A 23749-nucleotide genomic window follows, 5' to 3' on the forward strand; every position below is an offset into this window, starting at 1 on the left:
GGCAGCACGGAGGGGCAGCACGGAGGGGCAGCACGGAGGGGCAGCACAGGGTTTCCCATCCCATCAGGGATGCACTGAGAGCTCTGTGCAGAGCAGGAGCAGATGCTTGGGTTCTTCTCCCCCAATCATACAGCAGCAACAGCACTCAGATGAGGCCAACCCAACTCTCCCCCAGCCTCTTGTCTGTTTCTATGGGGGACAGTGGGCCAGGCAAGAAGGTCCCCAAGTCCTCTGGCCCCAGCCTTACCCGGCCAGAGGCTGGAGCACCAGGGAGTGTGGCTGGTCCAAGTCTCCATCCAGCACCACAGTGTACTCTGGTTTCCCTCTCCAGGCAGTTCCCAGAGAAGTGGCCAGCACCTGCCCTGCCACCCCATCCGTCCAGTACAGGTTCCTCCCAAGCCAGTCCACAGCAATACAGTCTGATCTTACACCTGCAAGAAGACCAAGAGTCAACACCCATAGGGTGACAGCTGCAAGAGGCACCATGCTCACAGCCTGGATCCCCATCACCTCACGAGCTCAGAGTTCTCCTAGCCATCTCCACCAGCAGCTGGTGAAACACTGGCACAGGCTGCTCAGAGAAGCTGTGGATGCCCTGTCCCTGGAGGCATTCAAGGCCAGACTGGATGGGCCTTAGGCAGCCTGAGCTAGTAGGTGGCAACCCTGCACATGGCAGGAAGTTGGAACTGGGTGAGTTTTAAGTTTCTTTCCAACCTAAGCCATTCTATGGTTCTATAATTTTCCCATACATGGGGACACAGCCTGGTACCCCAACTGCATCCAAGACACAGAGAGGGCAGCCTCACTAGCCCCAAGCTATCGCAGCTTACCTTTCACCAGCGTGCCTTTTTTGCTTGAATCTAGACTCTGCCAGGAAATGCTTTCTGTGGCCAGGTCCATCCAGAAGATTCTCCTTTCGACCAAGTCATAGTCGAGTGAGAAGACGGTCCGTTCCTTGTCAGTGGTCAGCAGCACCTCCTCGCGCCCACTCCGAAGGCCATAGGACAGCACTTCCGATTGCACAGCCACCAACAGTGTGGGTTCTGGTCCTGGGTTGACACAGAGACTCTCGGCACTTGTGAAGCCAAGGAACATAGCCATCCTAGGCATCAGAGCCTGCTGGGATGCAGTCCTACTGCCATGGCCATGGGCAAACAAGTATCAGTGATGGCCAGTGGGACAGGGAGGGGACCACATGACTTCCCACAGGCAAGAGGCACACACAAGCACATACCCACTGACTCCTGGCATACCAGGAGGTGCCCAATGCTGCCTGCCCTCCTTAGGACTTACCGCTGAGTTTGCAGATGCGGCCATCAGGCTCCAGCAGGTAGCCAGAGAGGCAGCCACAGCTGTAGGTCCCTGGAGCATTGAGGCAGATCTGGCTGCAGGTTTCCTTGCCCTGCTCTGTGCACTCATCCACATCCACACAGGACATGCCGTCCTCAGCCAGCTGATAGCCTGGAGCGCACCAGCAACGCTGTGGGGACAGCAAGTATGTGGGGCTCCCTGCTGCAGCCTGTGCAGTCCACGGAAGCACAGTGGGGTGAGACTCCCAGGCCACGGCTCCCAGCACTCACAGGTCCCTGGGGTGATGGGTAGCAGAGCTGTGAGCAGGGTCTCTGGCAGGGCAGGGAGCAGTTTCCTCCCTCATCTGAGCCATCCGCGCAGTCCTGCTGACCGCTGCACACCAGTGATGCATTCAGGCAGATCCCCAGCCCGCAGGGGTACTCATGGCTCAGGCAGGGAGTGGGTTGGCCTGCAGGAGAGAAGCTGCCCTCAGCCTCAGCCACTAACTCCTTGTGCTCAACAGGAGCTGCTGGGGGGCGCACAGAACACACAGCAATAATGCCCAGCACAATGCCTGCAGCCTGCTTCCAAGCTACCCTAATGTCATAGCCACCAGCCCAATGGAGACAACATTCATCCACCCTGGGTCTAAAGCCACCACTGATGTTGGGAAGGGGCATTCTGCAGCAGGATGTGCTCCCACTCCTCACTCTGCTGAGGACCCATAGGTGGGACACAGAGGGGACATGCAGGTGCTGCTCACAGCCAGCCTCGTCGCTGCCGTCACTGCAGTCACTCTCTCTGTCGCACCGCCAGGCGTCAGGGATGCACTCATGGCCGTGTGAGCAGCCCCACTGCTGCTCACCGCACTGCTGTTCCTCCAAGGGACAGTCCTGCAGGAGTAGGGGATGAGTGATGCCACCAGCCCTCCGGGGACACAAGGAGGCATTCCCAACACTCACCCACCTGCTCATCTGTGCTGTCTCTGCAGTCAGCCACACCGTCGCAGCGCCAGGCCTCAGGCACGCATTCCCCACTGTGGGGACAGACCACCTCCCCTGGGCGGCACAGCAGAGGCCGGGGCACGGCACAGCCCTCCTCATCCGAGCCATCACGGCAGTCAGGGTCGCCATCACAGCGCAGAGCCAGGGCCACGCACTGCCCACTGTGGCAGGGGAATTCAGATGGGCTGCACTTCTTCGGCACTGTGGGCAGAGGCAGGGATGACAGGGGGCACAGTGTCCCCGTCTCCCATTGGTAACCAACCTGCTGGTACACCCACATGCAGGGCACACGGTACCCCAGGAAACCACATCATCCTATCCAACCCTCGGGTCTCACCGCATCCCTGCTCGTCGGTGTGATCCAGGCAGTCGGCATGGCCATCGCACAGCCAGCTCTCGGGGACACAGCGGGTGGCAGCATCGCAGCGCAGGGCACAGTCCTGTGTGGGGCTCCAGCAGCCCATTTCGTCCGAGGCATCAGGACACTGTGGCACCCCATCACAGCGCTCGTGAGCCCCAACACACGTGGTGCTGTTAGCACAGTGGAAGGCCTCTGGGCAGAAAATGGATCATTCTCAGTCTTCTGCAGTCATGGAACTTCTCAGGGCTTCATCCCATCAGCCCCACTGGGAAGCAGCCAGAAACCCTGGCGCATGATCATCCACTAAAGGCTGTCTCCTACCTGGGGTGTCACAGAGCTGGGCACACCCATCCTCATCAGAGCCATCTGCGCAGTCCTTCTCTCCATCGCACACGTAGTCCTGGGCCACACACTCAGTGCCGTCACGACAGGGCATGTGTGTGCGAGGACAGGAGAGATGGGAGAACACAGTTGGGGGGCGTGGAGAGCTGGGCCTGAGGAGTGGAGTGGGGGGAACTGCCAGTGCAGGAGTGGTTGGGTGCTGGGTGCTAGTGCTTAGCTGTGAGACAGAAGGATTGGTTGGCAAGGATCGAGTGGTGGCAGTGCTGGTGGTGGCTAACCACACAGGGATGGTTTTGTTTGGAGTGGCCCATGTGGTGGTTGGTACAGAGGTGGATGTGGTGGATGGCCTGGTGGTGGTGGTTTTAGTTGGGGTGGACAGGCTGGTGGTGGTCAGTGTTGTAGTAGCCTTGGTGGTTGTTGCAGGCATGGTAGGTGCAGCAGTGGTCTTTCTCAGTGAAAGCCGTGTGGTGGAGGTGGTGGGCTGAGCAGATGTGGTAGCTGTGGTTGTCCTTGTAGTGATGGTCACAGGTGGAGGAAGTGGCAGGGCAGGTCCTTTGCTTGCTGGCACTGGCAGAGGCACAGGCACTAGAACATGAGCCTGGATTTGGGGTCGTGCCCTGCCCACGCTTCAGGCACCACCAGAAACAACATATGTGGCCCCCAGCACCCAGGTGGCACCCTAGCTTGGAGCAGGACAGGCCACCCAGCCCCATCAAGCACAGAGCTGCTCTTACCTTCCTGTAGCTCTGAACCCACGAATGCCACCACACCCTGCACGCCTGTTGCTGGCACTGATAGCACAAGAGACAGCGTCCTCCGGTCCCACAGCAGCAGAGCCGTCTCATTAACTGAAACCAAGTAGGGCTCAAAGGCGGCCACAAGGCCATGGGACCAGCCAGGTGCCAGGGTGACTGCTTTCTGTTTGGTCAGACTCAGTGCCTTCAGGCCTGTGAGGAAGAAATAACAGAATCATAAAGGTTGGAAGAGACCACTAAGGTCATTCAGTACAACTATCAACCCATCTCCATTGTGCCCACTAAACCATGTCCCTCGGTGCCACATCTCTACATTTCTTGAACGCCTTCTGGGCAACCTGTTCCAATACCTCATCACTCATTCTCAGAAGAAATTTTTCCTGCTGAGGATCTGGGGCTCACAAGACAGCCCTTGTGCTACCATAACACACCATTACAGCAGGAATCCCATGGCAGAAGACAGGAGCACACCCACAGTACAAAGTGTTCCAAAGCACCCCACTGAGCAGGAAGGGACCTATCATCTGCAGAGCAACCTCCTCTGCTCCCTGCTCCAGATCCCTGTGGGGCTCACCTAGGGCTGAGCTCCAGAGCAGGCTGAAGGCCTTGCTATCCATGGCCGCAGGCAGGTCTCCAGGCCACGTCTCGTTCCAAGCATCCCGTGGGCTGCCCCCAGACAGACTCAGCTGCTGCAGGGGCTGTCCACGGGCCAGCCAGTAGAGAGTTCCTTGTTGCCAGTCCAAGAAGAGGTGCTGGATGCTGCTGCGAGCACGGTGCAGGATGCGTGGGGTCAGGTCAGACACCTTGGTCACTCCGATGTCCCTCCGGTTACATGCGAGCCAGTACAGGTTCCCTGAGCGGATGTCCACACGGGCAGAGCAGACTTGGGGACAGCAGGCAAGCAAGCAGTTACAGGGCTGTCCCATGGCCCTGCTCCTCTGCTTGTGTTCCCCCTTTCCCTAAAGCCAGGACACAGCTGACCCACACCTGAACACAGCCCCAGCATGGGCACCGAGAGACCACTGTATAGCACCCAGCAGAGCCTCGTACCTGCCCCGAGAAGGCAAGCATGCCCCAGCACCCTGTCCATCGCCACATAAGGTCTCACCCGGCAGCCTGGTCACGATGGTCTCTCGCTTCCCAGGGTGTCCCACAACACGCAGCAGTGCCCCACTGTCATCTGTCCCATAGAGCACTGACCTCTGCCAGTCTACATCCTGCAGGTGGAAGGCCTCCTGCCACTCCTGCACCTGTTGGCTGTGTGTTCCAGGGCCCACCTGCAGCAGGGAGATGGCTGTCCTCGATGAGTATATGATAGACAGCTCTGAGGGGTGCAAGAGCAGCATGTAAGCATGGCTGAGGCACAGGACAAGCAGGGCTGACCCTCTGAAAGGCTGCCCAGGTACTAGGCTGCATAGTCAGGGATGTCCCTGGCCCCACACAGCCGAGCAGACTGTACTCACCTGTGCATTTCCCTGAGGGCTGGAGGTAGAGTCCTTCTGGACATGCACACTTGTAGCCTCGAGGGTGCACAGGGGACAGAAGGCAGAGGTGGCTGCACAAGCCTGGAGCACATGCAGCAGTGTCTCCTAAAGGCAAAAGGGACGTTAAGAGCTCAGGCAGCACCATCCCCACAAAGCAGCCCTTGCCAAGGGACCAGGAGAGTCATTGTATAGGACCAAGGGTGAGGCATGGTACTCACGTGGTGGCTGCTGCAGTGCATGCAGCACAGTGAAGGCAGAAACGGGGGCCCGGAGCAGTACGGCATGTTCCTGTGGAGAGGCCTGGCTGGCTGACACCAGCTCGGTGCCATCAGCCCAGAAGAAGCGGCTCTCAAACACAGCCAGGCCCAGTGGCTCTGTGTGGCTCCGCAGGACAGCAGGGAAGGAATGGCGTCCGCTGCCATCTACCCGCAGCGTCTCAATGGACTGGAAGATAGGTCAAAAGCATGGTGACCATACGGCATCCCAATGCCCCAGAACAGTGAGCCTTGGCTATAGCGTCCTGGTGGGTCTGAGTGCTGCTACCCCCCGTCCCTACCTCCTTGTATTCGCTGATCCAGTACAGTCTCCCAGCCACGTGGTCCAGGCTGAGCCCTATAGGCTCCTCCATGGACACCACTGTGAGCTCCTGATGGTTTGAGCCATCCATGCCAGCTGCAGCAATGACTGTCCGACCTCTCAGCCCACGGTTGACCCAATAGAGGGACCTGGAAGCAGGTACCAAGCACCCAGGCCTCAGCACGCCCCCCAAAGCCACAGTCAACAAAGACATCACTCTTAATCCTCACCTGGCAGATGGGTACACTGTCAGCTGCTCCGGTGCCACATCCTTCCCCAGCACTGTCACATAGCCACGTCCGTCACCCAGCCCTGCATAGATGGCTGCAGGATGGCTGCTGGCCCAGTACAACTGCCCCGTGAACCAGTCCACAGAGATGCTGTTCACCTCTCCAGCATCTACAGACAGGGAGGATAAGAGGCACAGCCTCTGCTTCAGAACACAAGACAAACTCCAGGTTGCCCCTGGATATAGGACAGGGGCAAGCCAGCTCTGAGCCCCCTTCTCAGCCCCACTGCAAAACCTAGCACCCTTGCTTCTCCACACCTGCATAGAGGAGCTGCGCATCCTTCCCCGGTAGGCGTGCACAGAGCTCGCCCTCCTCTGTCAGCCAGAAGTAGGTTTCACGAAGCAGATCATACACCAGGGCACGGAGCTCGGCCTCAGTGGAGAGCACAGGGCGGTATGCCTGGGTCCGCACATCCAGAAGAGCCAGGTCTTCCCCAACGGCCACCAGGAGCTGTGTTGCGTTGTCTGCCAGGACAAGAAGGATGTCACAAGGCGAGCAGGGCATGCTGTGGGCACAGCCTGGCCCCTCAGGGTCCCCCCCTCTACCTGCTACTTCACAGAAGGTGCCGTGCCGCAGCAGGTAGCCCTCGAGGCAGGCACAGCTGAAAGTTCCTGGCGTGTTTCTGCACAGTTGGCTACAGGGGCCGTACTCCAAGGAGCACTCATCCACATCTGCAGGGACAGGCACTTTTGGCAGCCCACAGCCAGTACCCTCCAGACCTTGCCACTGCCCACCCAGACTCCTGCTTCCCAGACCCACCCACTCCCACTGATGCCTCATAAGCAGCCTTCTCAGGACCAGACACAGCATACGGACGAGAGCAGGGATGTCTCAGGGCATTCCCATTCTTGGTGCTGCAGCATGCACACCCCAACCTCTCCTTACCAGCACAACTCTGCCCATCAGCCTGCAACACCCAGCCAGACCCGCAGGAGCACTGTACACCCCAGTGTGTGTCAGTGCATGATTCTGCGCAGCCCCCATTGCGCACAAAGCAGCTTCGTCCTGCAGGAAAGGATGAAGCAGGGAGATGAGGTGATGCAGGACCACCCTGGGGCTCCCCCTGCCCAATGCCCACTCACCGCAGGTGCTGGGCTCGTCAGTGCCATCCAGGCAGTCATCCTCATCATTGCACATCAGGGACTCCAGGATGCATTTCCCCTCATCACACCGCACCATGCCAGGTGGGCAGGGGGCTGTGGTGCACATATGTCAGGAGGGCAGGGTGATGCCAGGTGGCTCCCAGCCTCATGAGGTGCCCCACAAAGTGCCTTTGCACATCCTTTGGACAGGACCATCACTTACCACAGATGTCTTCATCCGAGGAATCACCACAGTCATCAACCCCGTTGCACTTCCACTCGGCAACAATGCATACTCGGTTCCTGCACTGCCACTGCCCTGGCAGACAAGGCTGCAGGGGGCAGCCCTCCTCATCCCAGCCATCCTCGCAGTCCTGATGCCGGTCACACTGCTCCCAGTGCGGGATGCAGTGGTGGGTGCCAGGACACTGCAGCTTCTTCGCTCCGCACACTGCAGGGACACAGCGACACTCAGACTCTGCGCTGCGTGGCTGCAGCCCCCCGGGGCGCTGAAGAAAACTTACCACAGTCCTGCTCATCAGAGCCATCTGGACAGTCGGCAGCACCGTCACAGCGCCAGCTGCTGGCAACACACCGGCCGTCATCACACTGCCAGACATGGGGGTCTCCGCCGCAGGGAGCACCTGCAGGGACGGCACGGGGTCAACGGCACTACCATGCCACACACGTGCACGTGCCACAGACCCCCTCAGATGCTCCCGGACACACGTACCTCTGCACAGGCAGGTGCCGCCATCAGCACTTCTGTTCTGCCTTGCACCACCGCTAGGTAACACAGCCCCCTCAGCCCACCCCACGACCCATCTTCTGACTCACCACATAGCTCGTCCGTCCCATCTGGACACTGCTGCTCTCCATCGCAGAGCCATGGGATGGGGATGCAGCCATCTCCGCAGGCGGCCTGGCGCGATGCTGCACACGTGGGGCTGGCGGGGGCTGCGAGAGAAAGCCACGGTCAGCCCAAGGGGGATCTCCATGCTCCTTGAACATCCCCCCACAGCACGGCCTTGAGGAGCAGGTGCCGTGCCACAGCTGCCACCTCCCGCACCCCCAGGGAAGGGCACCGCCGACCCCTCGGCACGGGAGGGGCCGCCGGGACCCCCCGCGGCCAGCACGCAGGGCTGTCAGGCGGACATCCCCCACCCCACCACCCTCCATCCCGGCTCACGGGCGCGGCGGGCCGCGGCCCCGGCGACGGAGCGAAGGATGAGGATGGCGAGGATCAGGCGAAGCGGCGGGGGGTGGCCCATGGCGGAGGCCGGCAGGGGCGGCTCCGGGGGCCGGGCCGGCGGGGGCAGCGCGACACCGCCAACGCCGACACCGCCGCTTTTATAGGAGGACCCCGGCCGAGCCCTGCCCGCCCCGAGTGGGGCTGTGCCGCGGGGGCTGCGCCCGGCCGGAGCCTAGCTGGCCATACGCGCAGCTGGCCGGGGGCATCCAGGCCACGGGGCAGGAGGAAGCGCCTCCTCTGCTAGGGCACGTGCGGGGCCCGCTGCCCCAGAGCGCAAGGCTCCGTGCGTGAGGGGCATTGGGTCTCTGGTACCGCCGGTTGCCCCTGGCCCTCCTTATCAGTGTAGGCTTGTTGTGCGATCTCAGCGTGTGAACCTGCCCTGCATGCAGCTGCACCAGGCGTGGGACGGCCACAGGAACCTTGAACACAGGGGCACTGTCCCAAAACACGGGCTGCTGCTGGCCATCAGGCTTGAGAATATGCTTCCAGCACAACAAGGAGGGCAGCGAGGGGAGGAAAACAGCCCAGTGGAAGGATAAGGCACCTGCGGCAGCCTGGGAACAGAACCCACAGCCACCAGCACCCTGAGAACGAGATGTGACACTACCATTCAAACAGCACCCTCGTGGCGCAAGGGAGATGCCCCCCGGCCTGTGACACAACCAGAGAGGCTTTTTGTCCCAGGATGTGATGTGCCATCTGACAGTGTCACAGCACAGCCCTTACACACCTGCTTGCCAGGCTGCAGTCCTGTGTGCCCTGCTGCAGTTTGTGTGCCCAAGCTCCAAGTCGCCTGATATCTGTCTCTCTTTTTTCCTGGCAGAAACAAATGGATTTCATTAAACACCTACTTCTTCCAGGGAACACATGCTACTCAAACAGAATTTCAGAGCATCCCAAACTATTTTCATAAAGATAGTTTTCATTCCAATTTCAAAACCAGAAGATTTCTCCAGATAATAAAAAACCCCTATAATGGGGCTTTGGTCTTAGATTTACCCTTTTTCAAACTTGTACAGACAGACAGAATACTTCATAAACCAGCTGGGTGGGAGAGAGGAAGGATGGGAGCATTGTACTTTTTCAACCACTTTCCCAGTTTTTAACTCTTTCTTCTCACTTTAGATCATTTAAAAACAGCCCACGTGTTGGAAAAGCTACAATGGTTATTTTCTGTAAATCAAAGGAATGGAGAATTCTCTAAAAGATGAAGGATTTTGAAAATGTTATTGGAAAGACATCATTTTCAACTTCTTTTTCTATAGTTTAGTTTTACCTTTTCATCCTATCTAAAAACATGCAGACTTACTGCCTAAACTACAATTTATCAGATGTTATTTTTCTCTTCCCTAACCCTCAAAAGACCTCAGAAATATGCAGAAAGAGCAACAAACACTCCATTCTTCAGCTGGCAAAGACATTTTTGCCACATAAAAGATTAGTGATAGGACAAGGGGGAACGGTCTTAAACTGAGACAGGGGAGGTGTAGGTTAGATATTAAGAGGAAGTTTTTCACATAGAGGGTGGTGAGGCACTGGAACAGGTTGCCCAAGGAGGCTGTGGATGCCCCATCCCTGGAAGCATTCAAGGCCAGGCTGGATGTGGTTCTGGGCAGCCTGGTCTGTCGTTGGTTACCCTGCACATAGCAGGGTTGAAACTAGATGATCATTGTGGTCCTTTTCAACCCTGGCCATTCTATGATTGTATGAGAACTGGCAATGGAATTTTTACACCTTCTTCATCTACTGGCTTCCATAACTCAAAACGCCTTTTGCCTTGGATGCGTTGCAACTGGTTGCCATCATAAGATGCCCTTCCTTCCCTTTTGAGCTGTGGCCTAATGACGCATGGTATAATTATCTTTCTTTAATGTTGCTCCTCTAAATACTCACAGATGGAGAGCATTGCATGAAATTTAGTCCTTGAGCAAGGAAACTTCATCTTTTGGTCACGTACGTTTGGTGTGCTGTTCTCCATCTCCCTTCATGTTAACCATATGTGTATGTGGGTCAGCTGTGACGTGCATACTGCATATCATTCTTGAACAAAGCATTTCAACAATTGATCTCCTTATATTTCATATCAGATTACTTGACCAGTTGAAACAGAAGCTGAAAATAGGTACAATATCTCAAAACTTGGTTTTCTGGCAAAACTTCTACTAATGGAAAACAACCTGGTAAATGCCTGAGAATGCAACAGAAACTAAGAAGAAAAACAATTTGGTCCAGAAGAGCACGGAAGGGAAAAGAGAAAGGCAGTACATAAGCACAGTAACAACCACCTGCTTTTCCAAGCGTAACTCCTACAGGTCATCATCAGAGATGGGAGGAAGGTTGGAGAAATGCTTGATCTGACCTTGTCCTGCTTTTGTGTGCATTACAAGTGAGGTTAGTGCAGACACTGCCTGTGCTGCGCTGGGAAACGTTCCCGACAGGAGCTGCACACAGCAACACACTGTGGGATGGCAAAGGCTGGCTCTGTAAATTCCTCTTACTTTTCTCCATTTCTCTTCTTCTGTGACTTAGCCAAAGCACCTGCCACACTGACCACAAACAACCCTTCACTGACATTTGCAGGGATAGGAAACAACTGGAGACATTGTTCCTCATTTGCCATTTTTCTGCCTTGGTCTCTGAGCAGGCATTGTCTCTCTTAAATATTCCCCCAATCCATACACTTGCAGCTGCAAATCCATACCCTTCCAGCCGCAAGGCAAGTGGTAGCAAAGGGATCTCTCCCAAATCCTTGTCGTCCTGCTCCTCTCAGGCCCCGTGAGAATTATCTTTGAGACCTGGGGAAAGCAGAGGTGGTCATCGGGAGCTCTGCTTTCAGACGCTACGGCCCCTTCAGCATCTCCAGGGCTTCACCCTTTGGAAATCCTTCCGTGATGCCTTCTTCATACAGCCACTGGGGAGCAGCAGAGGGCTGCAAAAAGGGCCTGCCTTCCCATCCAGGTTCTCGAAGAGTTAGTTGAAAGGCTTAGGGAGAAAAGAGAGGTAAACCAGGGCCTCCACTTTGCTATGCCACAGCCCGTGCTTTGCCTGAGAGCCACCTCTGTCCCACAGCTCCTTACTCCAGAATATTCAGGTCAGCACACCTCCTTCTTCCTCTAACACAAATTAAAGAGGAAAGAAAAAAGAAAAAAAAAGCAGAGATCTTTCTATTCTGTTTTGCTATTTACTCCAAGCTTCGCCTTGATAACACCCTGTTTCTGGTTCTATGTGCAGCACACGAGCGAACACATTTCAAGCATTTGAGACCCTGAGCACCCCAACCAGGCTTTGTCCCTTGGCTCAGTTCACTACTTGACCAAGTAAAAAAGGAAAAATACTGCTCTTCCAGAAGCCATCGGCCCCACTTTGCTCCAGCATCACAGATACCTGTTAGCATCACATCACTGCTTAATAAGAAATAGCCAAGAAGAATAAGTGTCTTTATTATCTCTGCGGATGCACGTAACTTCGTGAGATGATTCATCGTTGCTTTGAAAATGAACCTGGCTTTAAGAACAGCTCTTCCCTTACCTAGCTTTAGCCAAATTTCTTTTTTTCAGAAAAGAATTTGGCTTTTTGATTTCTGGCAGATGCAGATTTTTCCTCATTCTCTGGATATTCAAGGCTGCATCTGCACTGGGCCACTGCTGCTAGACTCAATCACAGCAGAACCAGCTTATCCAAACTGCTCGTGCATGTTCCCTCCACAAACATCAGGTGAGGATTTGGCTACGCTCAGCCCTCACTGCCAGCGGAACCATTGATGATCTGTGGACCAGGACGTTCTCTTTGACTGAAGATATCAACCTGGATGCCTGCCCCAGTTCTCTATGTTAAAACCTCACTGACATTGATTGCTCCTGGGAAACAGCGTAGCCTATCACACCATGAGGCACACTAGGAGGGCACCCATGCATTGAGCAACAGCTAATCTCTGCCAACATTTCCAGGGTCACCCCTTTAATGACTCCAAGCTGAGAGCTCAGGGAGACAAAGAAGGCTGTAAAACAGGCCAATCTCCTCTCAGGCTATGGCAGCCAATTTTATTTACTGCTAAAGAGCAATAAGGCATTATAATCCTGGAACAACCTGTGCTCCACACATCACCTCCCTTTATTGTTCCCCAAGGAGCTCTCAATAACATTAAGAGGAAAAAAAAAAGGCACAAAGAAGAAATGATGCTTTCAGAAGAGAGGGAACTGTGGAAACATGCCAATCTCCCCAAAACTGCCCAGGCTCTGCTGATCAGCATTTTTTTGAGCCAGACAAGGTGTCTCCATTTAAAAGCCCTTAATGGCTTATTCTTTTGAGCTGTCCCTTTTTGAACTCCTACAAATTTCAGTGATGGAAAGAACTTCCTCCTCTCAGCTCTGCACTGTGGGAGAAAGCCATCTCCTCATGCTTCCTTTCACCAGGCCACCCAACAGTTCCAGCAGGTGAAATACACTTCCTCACAGCTGTATCTTGTCTGCTTGTTCCTGTGATGATCTCCTCTGGCCCTAGAGAGATCAGAGTTGTGCAAAGCATCTAAGATGTCTCTGCTCCTCATACTGCTAGAAAACATAGCACAGGAAACACTGTTTTGATGCGGGGTTCCAGGGATGGCATACAGAGAGGCTGTCCTCAGATCACTTTGAAAATATTAGCTAGGAAGACCCAACAACTGTTACTGTACTGGCTGGATTTGGTACAAATCTGACATCTCAGCATGGGATATTTGTCACCTTCCCCCATCCTGCTAGGTCTAAAATCCACAGGATTAGGAGATAAAAAGCAGTAGGATGGGGTCAACTTCTTGCAGTCTAGTATCACCACTGCACTGTGCAGTTCCTGTCATCAAAATCAACCACCAGCAGCTTTCCTCTTACCTAGCAGATACCAGGGAGATGGGCAATTGGAGCAATCAGGGCATCAGTTTGTGCAGCTACAGCTGTATGCTGTCATAGGGCCTATATTTTGCAATTGGCTTTGGTATGTGTTGTATTTAGACTTCCCCATGGAGTGTCTATTTGCCTTGGGTTTGGAATAGGCAAAGAAATTCCAGTGCTCAAGTGAAGGGAAGAAACACTCTGAGGGAATCTGATGGAAGCAAGAGAGGGCAAGGTTGTTATCCTTCTCTGAAATAGCACTGCTTAAATCCTGCTAATTGCAAAAGTTCTGTGCAGGATGAGCCTTTTTGGCTGCACTTCATGTCGGCTCTGTTTTCTGCCAGCTCATACTGCACTGCACACTGCTTTGCACTATGTGGGCTTTTATTTCCACAGAAAGTACTGCTGCTGTCATGTTGCCCCAAGGGCAGGCATCTGGAGAGCTGGGGCTGCATCCAGAGCATCTTGCTTAATCCCACAAATTCCCATCCCCGCAAAAATAGAAACAATCACCTTCTCACAGAGGAACTTGCTGTATCAGGTTTCCAGTGCTCACAGCAACCAAGCTAAATTAGTAGTATTGCTGTAGCTAGTAGAGTAAATGGTCTCTTTCCTTTAATGCTAAACAAATTAGTGATTTTTTTAGGGTGTGCTTTTGGGGGCAGAGGGATTGTAGTATCCCTTATCTTTATGACATATTGCACCCATTTAATTTTTTGCACTGATGACACTGAAAGTGTGCTTGGAGCCAAAAATGAAGTGTTTGCCATGTGTAGCAATTGTGTTGGCAGACAGAGGCTGGTTCAGTTAATCAAGCAACTCCCATAATTTGAAATAGCCTCAAGCCTCCAGCAAGCTCTGCATTTAGCATATCTGCATCTGGAGCTCAGCATCTGGGACAAAATCTGGCAAATTCACCTGGATGAGACTGGGAGCAAGTGGAGGAGAAAGCCCCATAGCTCTGGCTCTGGGGCTGTGGCTCTGGCACTGCCTCATCTTAATGTAAAAAGGATTCAAATGGGCCTGCTAAGACTGCTTTGGAGGCTCCTTTTCCTTCTCAGGAAGGGTTTCTATTACCAAGGTGTATTCTTTCTTTAATTTAAAATGAAAGAACTTTAAACAAATGAATAAATGCAAAAGATTTGTCTACATGCTCACTGCTGCTTACTGTAACTTTATCTCATCTATGCGGTTGCTGGTGAGATGCCCTGCCATCTCTGCCTGGAAAACCTAAGGGAAGATTTCTAAACCTCCTGCCATTTTCTCTCTTTTCAAGCAGATCGCCTGGAGGCTACTGAAGCCCTCATGTTTAAGCTGTGTCGGGATATCAGAGACAGAAGCCTCCTAGGAGGTTCCTGCTGCATTGGGAAGTGCTGGTGTCCACACTCCAGAGCTTAGTTGCCTCTTAGGGAGCTTCATTTTCCCAACAGAGCAACGTGGAAATATCAGGGGCTGAGCATTTTGCCATCCCTTGGAGGTAGCGATGGAGAGGGTGTGGTAAATGCTGTCACACAGGAAACACTGGGTACAACTTGTCCCACACGGATGGGAGAAGAAGCTGTCCTGAGTTGGCTGAGTGATATAGAGATCATCATAGAATCACAGAAGCATGGAATAGCTTAGGTTGGGAGGGAGCTTAAACCCACCCAGTTCCAATTCCCTGTGTCGTGCAGGACTGCCACACACCAGCTCAGCTGTGCAGCGCCCCGTAATACCCAGCCTTGTGCACCTCTAGGGATGGGACATCCACAGCTTCTCCGGGCAGTATGTACCAGGGCCTCACCACCCTCTGAGTGGAGTTTCCTCCTAATATCTAATCTAAATTTCCCCCCTTTTAATTTAAAGCCATCCTCCCTTGAGCTGTCACTGTCTGTCCATGTCCTTCTCCCAGTCTGTACACATACACAGGATTGCCCTGACCCCAGTGCAGCGCTCTGTTCTTGGCCTTGTTCAATCTCATTAGGTTCTTGAAGGCCCGTTTTTCAAGCTTGTCCAGGTCCCTGTGGATGGCGTCTCATCCGTCTATTGTGTCAACTGCACCACTAAGCTTGGTATCCTCAGCAAGCCTGCTGAGGGTATACTCGATCCCACTGTCTTACGTCACTGACAAAAATGTTCAAAAAGCACCAGTCCCAAGATGGACCCCTTGGGGACATCACTCATCACCAGCATCCACCTGGACATGAAGCTGCTGACCACAACCCTCAGACTGTGACCATCCCACCAATTAATTATCCAGTGAACGGCCTTCAAATCCATCTCTCTCCGATTTAGAGATGTGCTGTGGAATCACATCAAAGGATATGATGTTAGCTGGGATAAGGTTAATTCCTTTCAATTAAGGCTGTCCCAAGACTATTGGTGTGATGAGAAAGGCTACAGGGGATGAAAAGTGACTGGGACAGGATCGAGGGCTGTGAAACCTCTTCCCTTAATCAGCACATGGAGGAAAGCATATGCACATGCATATAACCTGCCAATATTTGCTTTTCAGAGGTACTCCTGGGATTATAGGATCAGGAGCTCAATCTGAGCCAGCCTGCCAGCTCAATCCTGCCAGCCTTCCCGAGCCTCAGAGTGGAGCCCCAAGCCCAGGCAGCCTGCAGGGCCGGACAAAGCGCAGCACAGCACACAAACTGCACATGACAACCAGAGAGTATGGCAAATAAGTGGGGTTTAAGGGCAACAAAGTGAGCACTTTGTATAAGACTTGCTGTGCTACATCACAAGAGTGCCTAAAAGTGGTGAACCTTACAGAGCCTGGGTGCATCCAGTAGGATGCTGGGGGCGGATGCCTCCATGGGGGCTGGGTCTGATCTTCCTGGCTACCCACAGGAGACACGACAGCCTGGTGATTGCTCTCTCCAGCTGCAGCCCAAGGCCAGGATGAGGGTTGTGTTGATTTTGTGCTCCAGGGCTGCTTGGGCACGTGTACAGAGCTCACTGCCCCACGCAGCAGCTGTTCCCAGAACAAACCTGGGACTTCAATCCCAAAGCTGGCAGCTCTCAACAGCATACAGTCTGCATGTGATCAGTGCCCAGTGCAGACACCACAGCTACCCTCCTGCTCCTTCAGGCCAGGAGCACAGGGGATGATTCAAGCCAGGCCCTGCTGAATTCTGTAATACATGCTAACTACCTCAAGAGAGCTTCCAGATCCTCCCTCAGAGCCACTGTTTCACCCTCACAATCCTGCAGAAGGTAAAGCAGACAGGCTACTCCCATTAGCTCAGCATTAGGCAGATTTAAGGTGATTTAGTTTAAAATTCCTTTATGCTCCTTAGGAGTCTATTTCCCGCACTTTAGAGAGTAGAACAGCTTTCTACTGCTCCATTCAAGCCCTTGTTTGACTTGCTCTGAACAACGCTACAGGATAGAGAGAATGGAAACATAGAAGAAAGGAGGAGAAGGCTGGGCAACTGTTTCCCCGTAAGTCTGTGTGGATTCAGGGATGGATTTTCAGTGTGTTCACATTCCATCTCCACAGGATGTGAAGCAGGCACCCCAACTCCATGGACTCTTTTCAATCATTTCTGAAGAGCTGTGACTCCCACACTCCTATTGAATTTGCAAGAAGGGATATATGAGTTCTGATTGCCACCTTCTAGGCCTGCCTAGAGGAGAACCTGCATCACACTAAACCCTTCTCTGAGGGAGACTCTGAACAGCCAGAGGAAAGGGATGCACAGAGGCACAGGCACAAGACACAGCAACATGTGCCCAAGGTGGATTGGAAGCAGCCTCCCAGGCAGCCCAGACACAGGGAACTGTGGTACTGCTTGCTCGAGGCCTTTTCTGAAAGCTGTTTGCTCACCGTGTCTGTCTGGAGATTGGAGTTAAAATTGAACTCATTGGACATCAGCCCTGTCTGCTCAACAGAGCAAGGAATTTTGCAACAGTGCTCATGCAGCATGCATCTCTGGTGGCTACATGAGCGCAGCGTGAGCACAGCCTGTTCAAGCATCTACTTGCCTTTTCCATCAAACTCAGTCCAGGAGGAAACTGAGAGCCATTAAACAACTGCAAAAATTTTTGGGGAGCTAAATTTCCTTGTCCCAAGATGAAAAGGGGGGAAGGGTAGAAACTGATTCGATCACTGGTTAAAAAATAGACTCAAAAATCCAGAGTCACATGGCTGTCACTGTTTGATGCTAGGCTTATCTAGCACTCTCCCCCTAGATGCCAGCCTATGCCTGTCTCTAGCAGTCTCCAGTTAATCCCGAACAGAAGTATACTTCACCTCATACTATAGTAGATCAAGGTATTTGAGGTGACCCTAGGATGATGATCCTCTTTTGGATGACCTTGGTTCACTGTGGGACTCAAAAAGGAAACAGGTCTTAATAAGAGAAAAACTCATCCAGCACAAGAGAGGCAAACTGTGAGAGTCTCCAGATTTTTAAGCTGAAACTGATTTTGAACTGCCCCTACACCTTGCTCTAACACCAACACCTGCACTGGCTTTTGGTCAGATACTTCAGCCTGGCCTCCTTGTGACTGCCTGTAGGCAGGATGAAGATAAGTACCACTGCAGAAACTGTGAGAGATGAAAACTTCTGGAAATCGTTTCTTCCCTTCTCTCTGTGATGCTCCCTAAATCAAGCTAGCACAGTGGCAGCCCATGATGAGAATGCTATGGCTGTTTGCGTCTTCAAAACCTTACCCCATGGGGGCACAGAGTTCAAAGGAATACCTGATGCACTAAGAAGCAACACAAAGCACAGCTGGAAAGCAGATGGACCCTAACCCAAAGCAGTCCAGTGTGTGCTTGGCAGGCAGGGCCATTCCTCAGAATGAAGGGGAAGCCACTTTGGGGACTGGGGACCTTCTTTCTTATGCAGCCCTAGGTAGGGCAGGCAGAGGACAAGCTCCCCAGCACGTTTGAGATGCAACGTCTGTCACTTGCCCCATGCCAGTCTCTTTGGGATGGAGATGTGACACTGAGCGTCTGGGGCAGGTGTCACCTCCTTGCATACCAAGCTCCACTGCCTAGGCCTATGTGTCCATATGAGGCATTCCCCAGCTGCCCTTACCACTATTTCAGGACCACTTGAATTCCTGGCTCTTATCAAGCTTTTTCCAGATACTTGAGCCCCTGAACTCAAATGTCACCAGGCACATCTGGGCCCTTCCCTGTCTATGCTCTGAGCCCCCTGCACAGAAGCCAGAGGCCAACACTGATAGCTTCTGAAGAACTTACTGATTTTTTGCTCGGAGGAGCACAGAAACAAGACTCTCAGGCTGCTACATCTAATGGCCCTATTTATTATCAGGCAGAGCTTCCTTTCACCTGCCCCACAGCAGGCACCTTTGATTTTTACACCAGTAATGCTCACCAATGCCCTCCCTGTGTCTCAGTTCTCCCATATAGTGTGGCTGGAATTACCAATGCCAGAATCTGCTCCAGCACTGCTTCTCTGACTGGAGCATATGGGTGGGAAACATCACTGGCTATTGCTGCCTGTTCCCACAGGAGGTTTCAAGCTATTTGCAAAGCTCAGGAGCATTTCTACCTGGGAGCCCTTGGGATGTGAGAAGGAATTAGGGAGCTTTGCTTGTTTCCCTGGAGCAGTCCTTCCACTTCTGCCACAGGCCCATAGGATTTTGCCATCTGTGAAGCTTTCCAGAGAGAAATTCTAATCTATCTGTGCCACTGAGCAAACATTTTTGTGAGTCCTTTAGCTCCACTGTGGTCCGTCTTCCCCTGAATCTTGTCTGGCACAGAGCTGTGGCAGAAGCCTGAGGAAGAGAAGAGCTGGACGAGCCTGTAGTGATTCAACTCCAGATTACTTTCTCAGCCAGCTCAGTTTGCAGACCAAGGATTTCCTGAAAAGGAGGGCCTGCATTGTGTGCAGCAGTGAATTTTTTTTCCTTCTGTGAATGTGTCTGGTTCCTTTTTGAAACCAAGTCAGTTTTTAGCATCTACAAGGTCCTGTGACAGGGAGTTTGAGAGTCTATGTACACGTCCTTTACAAATGGAAAAATTAAGAGCAGTGTGATGCTAGCTGATGGAATGACAGGATCTTTGATACAATCTTCAAGCAGTAAGTCTTAAAGCAGGGTGAGAAGTGAAATAAACCAGCCAAAATTACTAAAGGCAACAGCATACGCTGCTGAGCATGTCAAGGGTAACAAAGTCAGCACAAGCCCAGCTAGTCTGCAATGGGATGTAAAGCGAGCGCAGATCTTCAGAGGTGCAAGAGTCACATCACAGTCTATGGGCAAAGGTCTATGAGCCAGACTGCTTGCAGAGAACCCATGGATAGGCTTATTTGCTTTGTGATGAATAAAATACCTTTGTATTAGTAATAGATCCGTGTGTTTACCTTAGATTGGGTTAATACAGCGTTAGCATATCTGACTGCTTCATGCAGACTAGAACAATTTTTTATTAGTAATTAATTAAAGGAAGGGCTTTGCTCTGAGACAGTATATTGAACACACACTCATGTACTACTTCCTATTTGCAAACTCTTTAAGACCTTTATTGAAGTATTTTAAGATTCATCTTTGTTTTCTTTCTTCTCTCCCAGTCACACAATATTGGATCCATACTTTACTGATATGTGACTTTTCCATGTCTTATCTGCCTCTCATCGCTCTGTATTCACTTGTTAAATAACACACTCTCAATTTTAAGTAATGCCTTTTTTTCTCCCGTTCCCTGACATTAAACCTTCACTATGGCACATTATCTTTGATGTGTCACACACCATGCTAGCCAATAATAACAGCAATAATACGCCTGAAGGAAGACTGACCTGGAAAACAAAAGTAGCCTGTTCAATAAACAGGAAGCATGCTTGTGCAGATAAGAAACACTGGGGAACAGCAGTACAGTGATACATAGGCCTGTGATGGTCAGTCTACTGCAGCATCCATATCAGATAGGGAAGTTATGTACTTTGCAACCTAGTTTGTCTTTATGGGTGACTTCAACTTGCCAGACATTAAATGGGAACAGCTAATGCAAACAGACTCAGGGGATTCCTAAAACACCCTGATGATAACTTTTTGGGGGAAGTACTAAGGGAGCTGACTTGTAAAGGTGTCATCCTAGATATGTTGCTTGTAAACAAACAGTCTCGTGCGTGAAGTGGTGACTGGAGGCCATCTGGGCCATAGCAACCATGAAGTAGTTGAGTTTAAAATCTTTGAAGAAAGGAGAAAAACTGCCACCAAAACATCAAGTACACCTTTATAGATATGTACAAGAATATTTACTGCCGTGTAATATATAAACACATATTTTCATATGCATGGGTGCATATTTATGGAAACATGTGCCTCCTTTTGACCAGAATAGAAGGCAGAAATGAGCCAGTAGTGCTAACGAACTTGGAACTGAGCTGCTATGAGACCCGAGGCTGAGAAAAGCCAAACACTGAAGCCCAGAGCCAGCTCCATGACCAAAGCTCCTGGGTTAACCAAGAGCCATTGTTTGCTATTCATAGCTGCATTAGCTCAAGTTTTATCAGAGGCTTTTAAAAAACTCAGAGGCAGTTGGAGTGCCAGAGAAGCTCTGTCCTGTATAGGCAGCACAAGAATGGTGCAAAGCCCAAGATGTGTCTTTGCACAAGCTGGATCAGGCCCTGTTGGTGGGGAGATCACAGGGAGCTGACACAAGCAGCTTAAGTTAAGCTCCTGTGATTTAATTGAGATAAAAGCTACTTCTGCACACCTTTTGGAGGACCCTGAGCAAACCATGCTGCAACCAAAAGTTTATTAGCTATGTGACCAAGGGCTATAAAAGTTGTCTCAAAGTTGTCAACCAGCTCAAACCCAGCTCAAGGCTGAACAGCATTAGGCCTTGTAAGGGCTCTCATGGAAAAACCAACAGTGATTTTAAAGAAGAGGAAATCAGAAGTCTGGTCCTTCACATTATTTTGAGATCAACTAAACAAAGAAAGTTGGCAGCAATTGCAGTGGGTCAGTTCTCTGTGGAGTGGCCAACTTAGGCATACAAACTTTCGACAGCACCCTCCTGTCTCTCAGATGTGTGGTAACAAGGAAATCTGAAGTGCTGCCTGAGTCTCAGACAACAAGGTTACTGCAACCAGCTTTAGAAAATGGTGTTTATTCTTTTCCTGACTGTCTCCACACTGGGAGCTAGAAGATCACAGGAAATCTTGTGTTCTGAAGTGACCCTTACATCAATGAAAATAATTAGTGCAGAGAGTTTGGTGTTGCCTGCAGCATGTCAGCATTGCACTACTAGTTTTGATGTTGTGGTACTGCACAAAACAGGACTAAGACAGTGGGGTGGGGATCAAAGTATTTTTGAAAGACCAGGAAAGATGGCCTATCAACAGAGACTGACTGCATTTGGCTTTCAGATAAACTGCTTGAGTTATCACTGCAGCCGTGGGGGTAAAAAAGATGAAAACCTACAAAAGCTCAAAATCTGTGGGACCAGTTTTCTCCTGCTCTGCAGCTGAAAAGCTTAACAGTAGATGATGATTTGTTCTCTGAGCTTAAACGAGCAGAGAGCACAACACAGAATTCTAACACTATTCCACAGAGACAGATCCTTAACACTGTCACACACATCTGTGCACAGGAAAGTGTCCATAGGAGTACAGATGTGTACATATGTGAGTCACAAAGATGCCCATGTTGCTGTTGTCTTGCACAAGAAATGAAAAAGCAATTTTGCATTCACTTCCTTCCTCAAAAAGTCATCTAAAACCAGCAGTTACCCAGTATATTCAGCTACTATGCCATACTGCACTTCTCCTTTGACGAGAAGTCAGCAAATCTAATTCTCAGCCTAATTGTGATGACTTTCAAAACCATCTTATTTATTTCAACTTACTGATTTTCCCATAGACTCCGCTATCGCTGCTTTCTTACCAGCTTTGCTGGTGCCACTTGGTTCAGATCATCATATGCTGATCTCTCATCTTAGAAGGTCAAGGACATTCTCCTCCGTCTGCTGCATCTGCGCCCCCTTGAGCAGTCCTACTCTTCAACTTTTGTTCAGGAGCAGTGGCATCCATTGAGCCATGATCTACACCAAGCACTTTGTTGTACCTGTGGTGAGGGGGTGTGTTTTCTATGGATTGATTTTCAGTCACTGCAGGATTGCTGTGGCTGCTGCTTGAGTCTGCCAGCACCCTCCTCTTCCGCATGCCATTCCGTACTGCTGGAATCTGAGCAGACTGGGAGTAGAGGACAAGCAAAGTCTAGAGGAGGAGGGGACGAAGAATGGATGAGCCAAAAATGCTCGCAGGCTCCACAGGCTTGGGACACGCGCTATTCCCAGCTGCCAGCAACAAAATGCTGCTTAATAGACTGCCCAACAGCTCGAGTTCCTCCTGCCTGGCTTCCCATGAATAAACAGCCTGCATTCTCCAGACCTTGTCAGAGATATTCCTGACATGGGTGTGTCTTCGTTTGCAGGCATATTTCCTAAATGTTGCCTCCTCCAACCCAAGTTTAGAAGCACTTATCTGGTACAAAGATGCTGTGAACCACTGGCTTCTGTTAGGCACAAATGAGATCAGCTAGACTTTGTGGGATGGGGCAGGGAAAGAGCCATCTCTACAGGATACTCACTCAGGCAGCAGACAAGGCCAAGACATCTGCAGACAGGGAATGCATTTGTATGCACCAAACTTGGGGTCTCAAGTGACCTACTTAGCTGCATTGAGTTTCTTAGCTGCAAACAGTTTTTGCAAGAAGAAAACTCCAAACTTTTCATTAATTGAGTTAACCCTTGAATATCAGGTTTTTCCCCCTGGGATTAAATTAACACCTCAAAATAAAAAGACTAGGCAAAAATATTTTCAAAGAATGCAAAGGCTGATGATGGGAGCAGCTCCACCTGACCTTTCTCAAAATCCTCCACACAGCATTTGCCTGATTGTTGACTTTGCTTTCAATACTTGCTTGAGACACCACATCAGCCGTTTAGTTCCTCCTAGTTTTTAGATTCCCTTTACAATGAATGGATAGAGACAGGCAAGTCCAAAAAGCAACAGATCCCATCTTTCACTGACACTGATCTTATGATGAGACAAAACGCTTCACAGTGGGATCATTTTCTGCTGTAGCAAAGAGAGCCTATGGATTCTTGAAAGAAAACTGAGTTTGCGTTTTTCATCAATGACTACAAGGAGCCCTCAGCCTGATCTTTTCTATCTGAGCCTTCATGAGCACACAAGTGACTTTCAAGCAAATCACAACCTCCTATGCAAAGATATGCCCAAAGAGACTCCAGTCCTGAGTGTGTATAAGTGCCCAAAATATCTGCCCTGATCAAATCAGGTTTGCAATCTTTCTAGGGCACTGAAGTTAAAATATACTTTGTTTTACTATGACTTGTGCATTTAAGGCAGATCCAAGTCCAAGCACATCCCCTTTTTCCCTGTGAGTAGCAGCTTTCTTATTTCAATTCATTCCTTCCCCCACAGCCTTCATTTTTGCATGGATTTTCTTACTGCCCA

General features: G+C 51.3%; 2 protein-coding genes across 2 annotated transcripts in view; both read right to left on the reverse strand.

Moving 5' to 3' along the window:
- The window catches only part of LOC122157073 (very low-density lipoprotein receptor-like), a 4924-nt gene extending 1500 nt beyond the window's left edge, over positions 1 to 3424 (reverse strand). The window contains exons 1-8 of the mRNA XM_042812457.1: positions 2977 to 3424; positions 2632 to 2847; positions 2257 to 2495; positions 2054 to 2183; positions 1581 to 1759; positions 1294 to 1480; positions 831 to 1049; positions 248 to 431 (exon numbers count right to left, since the gene is read on the reverse strand). Of these exons, the coding sequence (XP_042668391.1) occupies positions 248 to 431; positions 831 to 1049; positions 1294 to 1480; positions 1581 to 1759; positions 2054 to 2183; positions 2257 to 2495; positions 2632 to 2847; positions 2977 to 3424 (1802 nt within the window). The remainder of the gene's footprint in view (positions 1 to 247; positions 432 to 830; positions 1050 to 1293; positions 1481 to 1580; positions 1760 to 2053; positions 2184 to 2256; positions 2496 to 2631; positions 2848 to 2976) is intronic.
- A 140-nt stretch (positions 3425 to 3564) lies between these two features.
- LOC122157074 (low-density lipoprotein receptor-related protein 4-like) lies at positions 3565 to 8455 on the reverse strand. The gene is made up of 15 exons (XM_042812458.1): positions 8374 to 8455; positions 8022 to 8141; positions 7709 to 7828; positions 7408 to 7635; positions 7185 to 7298; positions 6988 to 7107; positions 6648 to 6773; positions 6360 to 6566; positions 6043 to 6211; positions 5793 to 5961; positions 5455 to 5680; positions 5216 to 5341; positions 4861 to 5076; positions 4327 to 4635; positions 3565 to 3944 (listed from the first exon to the last, which is right to left on the reverse strand). The coding sequence occupies exons 1-15, from the start codon at positions 8453 to 8455 to the stop codon at positions 3583 to 3585; spliced, it is 2694 nt and encodes an 897-aa protein (XP_042668392.1). The 3' UTR covers positions 3565 to 3582.
- Positions 8456 to 23749: the final 15294 nt, after the last annotated feature.

This window comes from Centrocercus urophasianus, unplaced genomic scaffold, assembly GCF_019232065.1.
Source record: "Centrocercus urophasianus isolate 14NV4802_14NV808 unplaced genomic scaffold, USGS_Curo_1.0 seq_13, whole genome shotgun sequence".
Lineage (NCBI taxonomy): Eukaryota > Metazoa > Chordata > Aves > Galliformes > Phasianidae > Centrocercus > Centrocercus urophasianus.

What these genes read in the sequence shown, in the direction of transcription:
- LOC122157074 (XM_042812458.1), bottom strand. Translation starts at nt 8,455, where the DNA reads ATGGGCCACCCCCCGCCGCTTCGCCTGATCCTCGCCATCCTCATCCTT. An exon ending in TGGGACGGACGAGCTATGTG is followed by an intron (nt 7,829 to 8,021) that starts GTGAGTCAGAAG and finishes CCGTCCCTGCAG; the next exon opens with GTGCTCCCTGCGGCGGAGAC. An exon ending in GCCCTCAGGGAAATGCACAG is followed by an intron (nt 5,077 to 5,215) that starts GTGAGTACAGTC and finishes TGCACCCCTCAG; the next exon opens with AGCTGTCTATCATATACTCA.